Source organism: Molossus molossus, unplaced genomic scaffold, assembly GCF_014108415.1.
Source record: "Molossus molossus isolate mMolMol1 unplaced genomic scaffold, mMolMol1.p scaffold_m16_p_17, whole genome shotgun sequence".
Lineage (NCBI taxonomy): Eukaryota > Metazoa > Chordata > Mammalia > Chiroptera > Molossidae > Molossus > Molossus molossus.
This window is the reverse complement of record NW_023425352.1, coordinates 57,925,935-57,939,364: the sequence shown is the minus strand read 5'-3', so window position 1 is coordinate 57,939,364 and position 13,430 is coordinate 57,925,935. Positions and strand designations below refer to the sequence as shown.

The window sequence follows — 13,430 nt, the reverse complement described above, 5'->3', positions numbered from 1 at the left end:
ACTAAAGACTCCTTATGTCCTTGGCTGGGGTCAGTGTTGCCAGTCTTCCTCTAGCCCGAGTTTCTTATGTAATATTTTATCTCCCAGCAGCATGTGCCCACAGTGCTGGAGTGAGGTCAGCCACCTGCGTTGGGCTGGATGCTTAGGACCAATAGTAGAAATTGATCAAAATACACTTTCCAGCTCCTACTACTTGTTCTGATTGAATAAAGCTTGCAAACTGCTTTGAAAATGCTTTCTCACAAACAATATATTTTCTGAGACCTTAGATATTTGAAAATATTTTTTGTTGCCTTTACTATTGAATAACTACTGGGCCAGGTATGCAAATCTGGGGCCTGACCCTGTTGTCTGAAAATTCTGAGCACTGCTTGATTGTCATGTAAAACTTCCTGTTGCATAATGTGATCTTAGTTGCATTAAAGCTAATCCTTTCCCCACCTGACCCTTTGTGTTTATTTTTAAATTTATTTTAATACTTGATCTTTAGAGGAAAAAAATCAAGTACTTCGCAACACTGGTTTCTAAGAGCCGGCCATCAATTTTACCCTTTAATCTAGAATCTGTTTCATATCTAGAAAGTTCATTCCTATTATGTCCTGACCATACTTATAATCTTGTCTGTACTTCCCTTTGTGATCTTCTCTCCATTTATAGTTTCTTAAGCTTAATGTTCTCTCTCTCTCTTTTCCTTATTTTTCCTGTAGTCTGAGATGACCTCTCAGTTTTGTCCTCTGCATCAAGGTCAGTGTTCAGCAGTGTTCAGTCAACCTTCATCAGTTTGGCTAGGACTCTGTTTTGGACTCTTGAGTCTCTTCATTTCACCAACATCCCTTCTCATCTCTGCACTTTCTTGTTTAAGAAAACAAGATATCATTTTGATATGAATATCATTTAAAATAGAAGGTGAATGTTTTCTGAAAATAATCTTTTGTTCATGAAGGTAAATCCTATTCAGATGAGAATTTTTCTTTTTGAGACATTATCCTCTTTTCTCTCTTGTGCATGGGACCCCCCACTCCCCCACCCCATGGGCTTTAAATTAGCTTTTTCCTTGTACTTGAATAAGGAGTAAGTAGAGCTGTTTAGGGAAACTTCCGGTCTGTCTGCTCTCCTTGATTCATCCTGGGTGTCTGGTGACTCACTACCACTTCTTCCCTCTGTTTCTTCCCACCTCTGTGCATTCACCTCTGTACCCCCTTACTGTCTCACATATGGGGGCAGAAAAAGTCTCGCCATTGTCAACAGCTTAGCCCACTTGGCACTTAGCTGTGCCTGGCACGTGGGGGCACTGGATAGAATGCTTTAGGAAAATCTGCTAAAGAAACTCCCTTTGGGAGAGGATGTGCCATCGAACATGTCTCAAAGCCCTGCTGTCAGTAAGCCAGTCTCTCGTAGGACAGCCAAGCGTTAAAACCCACGTGGGACTCAGAATGTTTCTGACTCACAGATTTGATCTCAGCAGAAATATGTTTTACCCTTGGCTATTAAAACACAACAATAACTTGAAGTTTCTTTAATCCTTGATCGTGTTTCTTTCCGTCTCCCGCTCCTCTGCCCCCTAGAAACACTGGCTCTTCTCCACTGAGAGAGGCTGCTGATTCGGAGGAGAAACCTTGATCTTGGCACGCAGTAGACAGTGGAAGTATCTAAGTTTGGAAGCTTGAAGTTATAGGGTGTGAGATTGTAGAAAACAGAGAACACGCAGGCCATACTCTTCATGTTTTCAGGATGCAGAGGAAGATTTTAGAAAGTCCGTCAAAGACAAGGTTATTTGATTTGTTCCTAATCTGCTCTTAGCATAAAGGTTACATTGAGATATTCCCAGTAATTTTTCAGAGACGTAATCCTGTCAGGCAACAAGGTAACTTCGAAACAGTGCCTTAGATCAGAGACGGACAGGAGAGAGGACCTGTTAAATGGACTCTCTCACAGTGGCTCCAAACAGCCTCCTCTAGTGAGAGTCAGTGTGAGCAGCTGAGACTGAACCCGTCACGGATCTGGATGAAAGATGGGTCCGAGGTACTGAGAGGCGACTCTGCAAGGACTTTGTCCCCCTTCACCCCTGGCAGCTGCAAATCACACTGCGAACATCGATGCCACGTGCTGAAAATAACGTCTCTTCATTTCTCTTTTCAGGTTTGAGATTTTTAAGGGCTCTCAGACTGATCCAGTTTTCAGAAATCTTGCAGTTTCTGAATATCCTTAAAACAAGGTAAGATGTTCTTCCTCCTACTCTCTCTCCATTCTGGTCTCCAGTGCCAGGTGGTAAATATCAGGTGCGTTGCCTTTATCACAATAAAGTTCAAGTTCCATTATTCACAGAAAGAGCGACGCACCCCAGAGACCCGGAGAAAGCTCAGCGTAGGGTTGGGGTCGCTGTCTTTGGCGGGGCTGGGTCTGGGTGGGGGCTCCACGGTAAAGGGAGAGAAACAGCTCTGCCTGTGTCCCCAGTTTCGGGGCCGGCGCGGGTTGCTCAGAAATTAGGAAATGAGCTGGGTGTCAAGGGGAGAGGTGCCCCGCAGATGAGGGATACATCTGCTCATTGATTCGGAAGTCCTTGCTCCCCGTTCTAAAGCACCCCTTTATTACATCACTAAATAAGAAATTGAACCTGGCCATAAAAGCAATAGAAGCAATGCTTTTTGAGAGGCAATCACAAACCTCATATGGCAAACAGAAAATCATTTCATTTCAAAGTACATTTTAGATGTTCATTTTATAGCTAGTGTAGCCCCTGGGGCTTGCTCTGTGGATTGCCTTTGGGGACTCCCTAAAAACCTTCTGCTGCTACATGCACCACGGCTGCTTCTGCTGGTGGTGTTAGGGTCTGGAAAACCCTACTGGCCCAGGAGGAGAAATCCCCGGAGATCCCTTTCCCGATGACTTGAGGGTTCGCAGAGCTGGCCCGAACCCAGGGCTGTCTTGCTGAAGAAACTAATGAAAGAAGTTAGACGTACTCTAATGGAGAGTAAGTGCAGGCTGTAAATTTCTCTTACAGGAAATTACACTTGAGGAAGCTCACTGCTAATGTTCCATTTCCTCTTGACGCGTTTGATACTTGATTAAAAGCAGGGCCCTTCTGCTTTGTGAGGTACAATTAACACACCTGCATTTGGGGGTCAGGCTTGGCTTCGGCACCAAATCTGTCATGCCCAACAAATGTGCCAGGCTATAGGCTTTCTTCTTTGGGTCTTAGTGGGTTTTGTTTGTTTATTTTGGGTTAAGTCCAAATTGGTTTTCCCTCCCTGCCTATCCATCTATGTGAATGTGAGGTAAATTCCCTTTATCAGCTGAGTGAGAGGGAGGGAACATGGAACACTGTAGTCTTCTCCCATGTGTCCTGCCATCCTATTTCATGCCCTGGGGTCAGGATTTATCAGCCCTCTATTTATTTATTTATTTTTAATCCTCACCCGAGGACATTTTTCCATTTTTGTTCAGGTAGAATGGGAGGCAGGGAGAGGAAGAGAGAGAGAAAGAGAAACAGAAACATCAACAGGAAAGGAATACATCGAGTGGCTGCCTCCCGCACATCCCAACCAGGGCTGGGGATGAATCGCAACTGAGGTACGTGCCCTTGACCGGAATTGAACCCGCGATCGACTCACTGGTCGGTGGGCTGACGCTCTAACCACTGAGCCAAACCGGCCAGGGTTATTAGCCCTCTGTTTAATGGTATGTAAGATTATTGATTTAGAGTGAATATTGTTAATCTTCATAATTTCTCTGAGTGATGATAGCCTTGATTTCTGCCTTCTTACGGCTCTTCTATACACGGACTCTTATACTCCTGAAATTAAAATTATTAACAAATCTCACCCTGGCTGGTGTGCTCAGCAGCTGGAGCATCAGCCTATGCACCGAAGGTCACGGGCTTGAGTCCAGGTCAAGGGCATGAACCTGGGTTGCAGGTTTGATCCGCAGCCCTGGTCAGGACACATGCAGGAAGCAACCAATCGATGTGTCTCTCTCACTTTGATGTTTCTCGCTCCCCCCAACCCCCTCTGAAAATCAATGGGAAAATATCCTTGGGTGAGGATTAACAACAACAAAAACTCAGCCGATCTATAGTCCCCACTGTTCACCTACACCGTGTTTGCTCCACTGGATTGTATTTCTTCGGGCAGAATCGGTGCTGGTCACCAGGGCTGTGTTCAGGGCACGGATGTTTCTCCCAGGGGGACAGTGGTTGTGGAGACACCCACGCACTCCGACGTGGCACATGCCTCCTCGCCTTGTCACGACGACCTCATACATGGGCGAGTTCGGTCCTCTGACTCCAGCATCTGCAGAAGGGGCCCTCGCTCTGAGGGATGATGTGGCGGGCACTGCGTTCTCCGGTCCTTTATTTCATGTGACTCCTTTTCTGGGCTTGGGAGGCTGAGGCGCCCTCTGAATAAATATCTCTTTCTGGACTTTTGCCCAGAGATCCCCACCCCATTTCCCATTCCTCCGAACACAGTCCTTTCCTTCGGCTGCAGGCGCAGGCTCAGCATCCCTGGTGAACAGTCGGCCTAGCACCTCTACACGTGTGAGTGGTTCACTCGCCCAGTGCAGAGGGGCGGAGCGGCCCCAGTGAGGGGTCGTGGGTGGCAGGCCTGGGGGAGGGGGCCGGTCTGCCCTCCTGAGCCCAAAGCAGCATTTCCCAGAACCCCACTCCCCCACTTCCCACTGAATGAAACTCCTACTGTCAGGGGTGCTTATCATCACAACTTGGATTGTCCCAGTTCCTGTTGCTTCTGGTCACAGCCAGGTGACAGTCATTTATGCAAGTTGAATGGGAGCCCCGGCTTGTGCCTGCAGCAAGGCGGGGGTTGGGGCAGAGCCCCGCAGTCAGAGAGCTCACTGGGAGAGGGAGAGCCAGCCTGGCCCACTGGCCGGTGGTTGGTGCCTGGATGCAGCTACTGGGGCGAGACGTGCGGGGCCATCAGGCATCTTTCCAAGGCAAAGGGGTGTCTTCTGTGACCTGTAAAAGCGAGGTGTCACTGCTGGGCTGGAGAAGGGGCACGTGAGAGATGGGGAGTGGGGTGACTTCCAGTCGGGAAAGCTGCAGAGAGCACAGGGGTCCTGGCGGGACTTTGAGGACTGTGCTCCTGGAGACTGGGTTCTGTGCTGCAAGGAAGGGAGCAGAGATCAGGAGGGCAGGCCAAGGCCAGATCACCAGGCACCAATGGAAACTTCCTTTGGTCCGAAGAACTCTAGGGACTTCAGAGAGCCTGCTGCCCTGTTCTCTCCAGGTGCCTGGCTGAGCTCCTTGCCCCGTGCACCCGAGCGCAGATCTCAGAGCAATGGAAGCCTTGGTTTCGTAGGGCTTTGGACGTTGAGCCATTGTCTGGTGACATCTCTGTTCTCTGCTGCTTCCAGGGGGACCGTCCAGGCAGGTGGGGTGGAGGCCCGTAATCACCTTTAGGGCGACTCTGTCTGGCTTTCTCTGGTGGTAAATCCAAGCCAACCTGTCAGTCTGTGGCATTGGGTCGGGATGGGGACATCGCAACTGTGATTTGAAATAATGATTTGAAATGGCCGTGTCATCCTGTTCTTTGGGGGCCTTACTGACGAAGAGCTGGGAGAGGCAGGCAGAGAATTAATGTGGGGCTGGGAGGGAGGGAGGGGAAATAAGGAACAGAGAGGCTTAAGGGGTTACCTGGAAAACGAGAGGGAACAGGAAGTCAGAGGAAAAACAGATGAAAGAAGCAAATTGCAGTTATGTGATAGCGTCAGGGCCATTCCCCGAACTGGCGGCCGAAAGAAGAATCCCCAAGGCCCTGGGTACTGAGAAGGGCCTGCTGAAGGGGACGTGGAAGGTCGCTGTCACCATGTGCATGTTTGGCAGTTTCGGTGGCCCTGCGAGCCGGGAGCGGGCTCAGGCCCAGTGGCCCCGCTGGGTAAGGCTGCACGGGCAGCTTGGTTAGCGCAGCAGGTATTGATGGTTAACGACGCATCTACTGCAAATAATGATTTTCTCCAGAGGGAACCCAGGAGAAAATAAAAGCAAACTGTAAGACTTAGTAAGGTTCATGTCCAAAAATCAGTTACATGCTATACATCAACAATGAACACTTATACAGTGTAATTCCAAAGGTATTCAAAATCAAAACAAAACTATGTCAGTATCATAAATAAATGTGCCCCTCATGCTGCAGACTTTATGGAGACAATTATGTATTAAAAAACCCGGAAGTCTCCTACATGTTACTTGTCGCTCAGTGATAAGTGACCTGATCACTCAGTGGCTCAGAACAACAAGCACTTCTGAACAATGTTCCATGACTCTGGGTCAGCGAGCAGGTCTGGTCTAGGCTGGCTTGGCCGGTGGCTCTCCGTGGTCAGCCGACGGCTGCATGGTCAGAACACTCCTCTCTCCTGGGTCTGGCCTTGCAGATGAAAGTTGGCATTTCAAGTCCTGAATCCTGAACTTGAAGTAAAACCCATCTTTGTTCTGGGGCGGTACGTCCTCCGTGGGCACTCGCTGCCGCTCTCTCCCCAGCCAAAAACAGGGAGCCGACTCAGGACCAGGGAAGAGCAGAGAGAACATACGGGAGAACAGCGGCGGCTTTAGGTTTCAGAAGATCCGGTTAAATTTGTAATGTAACGCCAGTTATTTAATATTCACACACTCACCCAGAAACCGTCACACCTGTACTGTAGATGTCAGCAGATAAGGAAAGTTCAACTCAGTGCATTTAAGGAACTTCCCATGGGACGTATGTAGGGGGTGGGGCTGGAAGTGGAATGTAGTCTGCTGTGTTTAAGGAGATGTCTAAGGACAGCGCACACACACCACGGATCGCCTAGCAGTTACAATTTTTTAATTTATTGATTTTAGAGAGAGGGAAGGGAGGGGGGGAGAGAGAGAGAGAGATTTGTTGTCCCACATATTTATGCATTCATTGGCTTCTTGTATGTGCCCTGACTGGTGATTGAACCTGAAACCTTGGAGTATCAGGACTACGCTCTAACCAATGGAGCTACCCAGCCAGGACCTACCTAGCAATTTTTAGAAGGAGGAAAACTTCCTGTTTCCTCTAAGTAATATATGCTCATTATAAATATCTCAACAATATAGAGAAGCATAAAGGATCAAGTACAATTTCCCCAACACCACCAATGGTTGAGGTGACATTACTAATATTCTACCATATCACTATTCTTTTCCACGTAGCATCCCATGATATATATGTACTGTCATTTACCTAAAAACACATTTGGGCGGGGGGAGATACTTTTGGAACTGAAATCACTGTACTACGCATATGATCTCAGAAAGAGCTCCAAAGTGAAGCTCTTAATAAAGAGTATTCAGTGGGGTGGGTCTGAGGGACTGTGCAGGTAGAGGCCACATCAGGGGGTCAGAGGGACTGTGCAGGTGGAGGCCACATCGGGGAGTCTGAGGGACTGTGCAGGTAGAGGCCACATTGGGGGGTCTGAGGGACTGTGCAGGTAGAGGCCACATTGGGGGGTCTGAGGGACTGTGCAGGTAGAGGCCACATTGGGGGGTCAGAGGGACTGTGCAGGTAGAGGCCACATTGGGGGGTCTGAGGGACTGTGCAGGTAGAGGCCACATTGGGGGGTCTGAGGGACTGTGCAGGTGGAGGCCACATTGGGGGGTCTGAGGGACTGTGCAGGTGGAGGCCACATTGGGGGGTCTGAGGGACTGTGCAGGTAGAGGCCACATTGGGGGGTCTGAGGGACTGTGCAGGTGGAGGCCACATTGGGGGGTCTGAGGGACTGTGCAGGTGGAGGCCACATTGGGGGGTCTGAGGGACTGTGCAGGTGGAGGCCACATTGGGGGGTCTGAGGGACTGTGCAGGTGGAGGCCACATTGGGGGGTCTGAGGGACTGTGCAGGTGGAGGCCACATCGGGGAGTCTGAGGGACTGTGCAGGTGGAGGCCACATCGGGGGGTCTGAGGGACTGTGCAGGTAGAGGCCACATTGAGGGGTCTGAGGGACTGTGCAGGTAGAGGCCACATTGGGGGGTCTGAGGGACTGTGCAGGTAGAGGCCACATTGGGGGGTCTGAGGGACTGTGCAGGTAGAGGCCACATTGGGGGGTCTGAGGGACTGTGCAGGTAGAGGCCACATCGGGGGGGTCTGAGGGACTGTGCAGGTAGAGGCCACATCGGGGAGTCTGAGGGACTGTGCATGTAGAGGCCACATTGAGGGGTCTGAGGGACTGTGCAGGTAGAGGCCACATTGGGGGGTCTGAGGGACTGTGCAGGTAGAGGCCACATTGGGGGGTCTGAGGGACTGTGCAGGTAGAGGCCACATCGGGGGGGTCTGAGGGACTGTGCAGGTAGAGGCCACATCGGGGGGGGTCTGAGGGACTGTGCAGGTAGAGGCCACATCGGGGGGGGTCTGAGGTACTGTGCAGGTGGAGGCCACATCGGGGGGTCTGAGGGACTGTGCAGTTAGAGGTCACATCAGTGATGCCATGGATGTGACTCAAAGAGCAAGGCAGAGGTGCTGAATGGGCCTAAGGGGGAGAAGAATGCGATCAGGTTCATGTCTTAGAACGACCCATTTACTCCACCAACTGTCTAAAGAGAGGGTTTGAAGCATCCAAGGCAGAGGGATGAGACCAGTCTGTGCAGTTGTCCAGGTGAGAATGTCAGGGATGGGCTTTGGGCAGCGCAAGGTGGGGGGCGGCAGAGCCGGAGGGACCTGGAGGCATAGAAGGGGTAGAGGTGGCCTGGTTCATGCTCAGAGCGTTCATCTCAGAGTGGTACTGTCCAGAGGGCTTTGCAGGGGTGGATATTTTACTTCTGTCCAGCAAAGGGAACAATAAAACAGAATAAGGGCATTGACACCTGGCTGTAGCCTCGACTAGAAGTAGAGGAAGATAGCAGACAGGCAGAACAGGGACAGATCTGTGCGTTTGTATGGAAATCGGATGGCATGTTCAGGCTTAACCAAAACACATCTCCTTAAATACACCAAGGGCAGAGATGGCCCCAGACAGCTCTGGGCTTGCAGCCGTAGTCTCAGAAAGAACAGACTGTCATCCTCCAGGTCTACGCAGTCCTGGATTGGTCTCTGACCCACAGGGACAGAGGGTCTCTGGTGCCTGCCCGCAATGATTTGCAGCATCCGCTGCTGTGGATTTCTTTAATGGCTAGTGAGAGGTCGTGAGATCCAGAAATGATCCTGCAAAGTTTTTGTTTAGACGCATTAGGTTCTCATAGTAAGGTCACAATCCCTCCCTCCCTCAGGCATGGGGAGTGGGCTAAGATCTGAATAGTGCCTGCCAGTCTAACCATGGGGACCTTCATGTTTGGTCCGACCCTTGGGCTTGGCCATGAAGTCTGGGGCTGCCTCCTGGGGCCTCTTTCGCCATGCACACAACCCTGTCTCTGCTCCCCCACCCTCCTTCCGAGGAGTCCCCTGCAACCTGGTGAGGTGCCAGTTGCAGAGGACGGAGCGCCCAGCAGGGGTTAACCTTGCATCTTGTGCACAGAGCTTTTAGGGGATTGCCTGGTTGTGGACTTAAATTGGAAAACAAATTCCTAAGACCAGGGATCTGTAATGATGCTGATGCCAATAGAATAATCAGATTTCAGCACTGAATATGGACTCTTTCAGCAACAGTGATTAAATGTTCTACGCACAGCAAGAGTTCCCTTAAGCACCATTACTATTACTGTGACTAATCATTTAAAGATTAATAATCACCATATTTAGGTCGTTTTTTCTGAAGCACCGAGAGGCTCAGAGACTCCAATAGTTTTACTAGCTCACGAGGCTCCACGTGGTGATTGGTGGGATACTGCTTTGCTCAGGCCTTAGGGTCTGGGAATCTGTACTTGGTACTTAATTATCTGAGAAAATGAACAATACATGCTTCCCTGAGATCTCTGCCGTGGCCACTGGCTACCTGCTCCACATCTGTCTTGCTCCCGCCAGTTAGAGTGCACCTAGAGGGTGGGGGGTGGAGGCAGGGAGGTCTGCTTTGTTTGGCTTCCCACTGGGAAGCTGGTTGGGGACAGGATGTGGTGGGGATCCAGCTGCAACATTGACTGCCAGGGTCACTTCACTTGATAGGGCTTGTTGGGTGGATGCCTTTTATCCATTTGCCTTATCTCTACTCTGCAGATATCTGGGGAGGAGGGGTGGGTTCGTCCAGAGAGAAGACACTGCGAGGCCAGTGAGTGGGCCTCGGGCTGGCGGCTGCTCTAGGGAACAGAAGACGAGTTACAGCATCTCCCAGCTCTGAAGGAGGCTTAGATGAGAGGCTTTAAACAGGACCATGGCCAGTTGGTGATCTTCATTCACAGCTGTAGCAACTACTTAGAGGGGAGGCATGACCCATAGTAGTTAGTGTCTGGAAAAGGGACGAAGGCCAGGATTTGGCAGATCTGGGCTAGATTCATCCCGGAACTTTTAGGGCCACAGAACTGACCGCACTGGTTACACAGAGGTGGGTGGTGCAGAATTGCGCTCCTCCCACAGATGGAGCCGGTCCCAGATCAGCTCTACAGACCTGCTCAGCTCTGGGCTCTCCAAGGGCGTTTTGGATATCAACCCCTCCGCTGTAGAAAGATGGCTTTAAATTGCAAGTAATGACAGAATCCGCCTCAAACTAGCCTTGGATGCCTGTGGGTCCATGAGGGAACTGGGCATGTCCAGTTCAAGGGTCCAGCTTCTCTTATCAGGGTCCCGCTGCTCTCCCCATGTCTTTCAGATTTCATCCCGGGCAGGCTTTCTACAAGGCAGAGGGCCCTCGTGAGCTCTAGGCTTGTTTTTTTAATACCCAAATCTCAGAAGAAAGATTCTTTTCCACTTGGTTTCTTAAAAATGCCTCTAATGGTCTCGACCTCATAGCTCTCTCGAGCTGGGAGATCCTCCATCAGTCAGTCTGGCTCAGGCACTGCAGGCAGACGCCACCCAGCCACGGGCTGCCCTGCAGGAAGAGATGTGGGCAGAGCGAAGTGGCCCAGGACCACAGGTCCACGCGCTTCTCTGTGCTCCTCTCCGTCACTAGGTCAGCAGGCTTTGGGGGCGGCAGTCCTGGGTTTGCATATTGACTGCACCCCTTACTGACCATGTTTTCCCAGGCCAGCTGCTGAAGCTCACTAAGCCTCGGCGTTCTTACCTGGGCATGGGAACCATGATAGTATCAAAGGGAAAATGAAGAACTCAGCACATGATGAGGACTCAGTAAATATTGCCCATTATTATAGGCCATTATTGTAACCTGGCAACGCTAGAAATGACCGAGACAGACAGCGGGGACTTCTTGGCTATGTTCCTAGTCTGGCTTTGAACCACAAGGAAGTTGTTGCACACACTTCAAAAGTGAACATATCTGCGTATTCTTTCCCTGAACTGTCAGAACCAGCTTTAGAAAACTAAGACATGGTTCCTCTGCTCAGTCATGTAAACGAAAAACGATCGAAGGCCAAGGAAAGCTGGGCTCTGGCATCGTGCCCGTCCTGGTATCCTGACCCCGACCTCCCTGCGGGCTCCTCCTCTAACCCCAGCTGCCCGCGGACCGCAGCCCCAGCCGCCTTCCTCACGTGTGGGCCCGGAACAGACTAGTCATCTGAACATTTCCTTTCCATTCTTTGCTGTGGCAGTTTTAGGTGTTAATCAATGTCGAGGTAGTCTCTCCCCCTTGGGCAGGACTCTCGGACCCTGTCTCATCTATGACCCTCCAGCTCGTGACCCTTGCTCTGCCGTGTTGTGGCCGAGGGGCAGTCCTGCAGCCAGATTGTCTGGGTTTGGGTTCCAGCTCCGCTCATGGGCGTGGGCCTGGTCCAGTGTCCTCACCTCCGGATGACCTCCTGGAGTCATCATGACGATTAGATGAGTTAACATGTGAGAAACACTTAGAATAGTGGGGTGTGTAATAAAAGTGTTAGCCATTGCTATTAATATGATCTTAAACTCTTAGAACTAAACCTTTGGTTCCCCTTGAAGAGAGGAGGGAAGAGGCCTAGAACAATCCATGAAACATGATGGGCTGAACCACCCTGTGGGAGGTGGGAGACCACTGTGGGGCACTGAATGAGATAAAAGAGAGTTCTTTCCTGCAAGATGTGGTTAGGTACGAGTCGAACAGCCATCTAAAATGACATTACAAAACATGTCTGAGACAGCGGGGTGGATACCCAGTGTGTGGCTGGAGGGAAGAGCCCAGAGGAAGAATCACTTGGCATTGCAGGGGCGGCGGGGATCGAACCAGGCTTTGAAGAACCGACTTGGATGGATGGGAGGGGCTTTCCATCTGAATAAGAAACAAAGACATAGTAAGTAGGTTTGGCTGTGATGAGTGTTCCAGGAGTTCGGAAGAGCAGTGGGAGGGAAGCCTAGAACTTCAGACAGTGCTGGAAATCGGAGGGGAGAGTTTGGAAAAACTCTTACTCATCAGGGAGCCTTTGACAGGGAGGTGACCTGCCCACAACAGCCTTCCGGGAGCTCTGCCCAGTGAGAGCGAACAGGGTGACTTTTTTTTCTTTATTGATTTTAGAGAGAGAGGAAGGGAGAGGGAGAGAGATAGAAACATCCATGAGAGAGAACACCCATCAGCCGCCTCCTGCATGCCCCCCACTGGGGATTGGGCCCACAACCTGGGCGTGTGTCCTGACCGGGAACCAAACTGGTGGCCTCTTGGTGCAGGGTCGATGCCCAACCACTGAGCCGCCGGCTGGGCCGGGGTGATGCTTAGTGGGAAGGTTGCAGAGGAACAGACATGCTCACTCAGCGCATGTTCACGGGAGCCCTACTGTGAGCCAGAGATCGCTGCTCCCAGGACCCAGGCAGACAAGGCTTCTCCTCCCGGGGACCTTAAATCTTACTGAGTTCCAGTTGATCCGCTCAGGGAACATTGGTGGGTGCTGAAACGATTGGGTATAAGGTTGATGGAAAACAGGATGTTCTTATGGTCTCAGAACCTCACGGCACAGATGGCAAATGAATTACAAAGGGAAATGGGTACCTTTCTGTGGCGAGAGCTGGCATTCCCAGGGTAACCAAGTGACTACACCTGTGTGACTGAGTTGGGATTTCCTGATGTGATGCTATTCGAGGCAGATATTCTTAACTGAAGAACCTAAACAGAATCTAATCATGGGGGAACCAATCAGACGAATCCACACCATGGAGCATCCTATAAGACAGCCGACCTGGGTGCACAGAAAATTAAATGTTATTGAAAACAAACAAAAAAGGGGGTAGATTGTAGGTTAAAAGAGAATAAAGCAGGGATTGGCACACTATAGCCCATGGCAGCCCACTGCCTGCTTTGTAAATAAAGTTTTATTGGCACACAGCCACATCCATTTCTTTATATGTTGTTTAAGGCTGCTTTTATCCTACAGTGGCAGCTTCAAGTAATTGTAACAGGGACTCTATGACCTGCAACACCTAAGGTATTTGCTAACTGACCCTTTACAGAAACTTTCCTGATCCCTGGATTAAAGCAACATTAT

At 50.4% G+C, this 13,430-nt stretch overlaps 1 protein-coding gene across 13 annotated transcripts in view; it reads left to right on the top strand.

Annotated features, from left to right (window-relative positions):
- Positions 1-13,430, top strand: part of KCNMA1 (potassium calcium-activated channel subfamily M alpha 1) — a 701,914-nt gene that overhangs the window by 467,791 nt on the left and 220,693 nt on the right. For all 13 annotated transcript variants that reach the window (XM_036264760.1, XM_036264756.1, XM_036264758.1 and 10 more), the window contains exon 6: positions 2,140-2,215. In XM_036264760.1, coding sequence (XP_036120653.1) covers positions 2,140-2,215 — 76 coding nt within the window. The remainder of the gene's footprint in view (positions 1-2,139; positions 2,216-13,430) is intronic.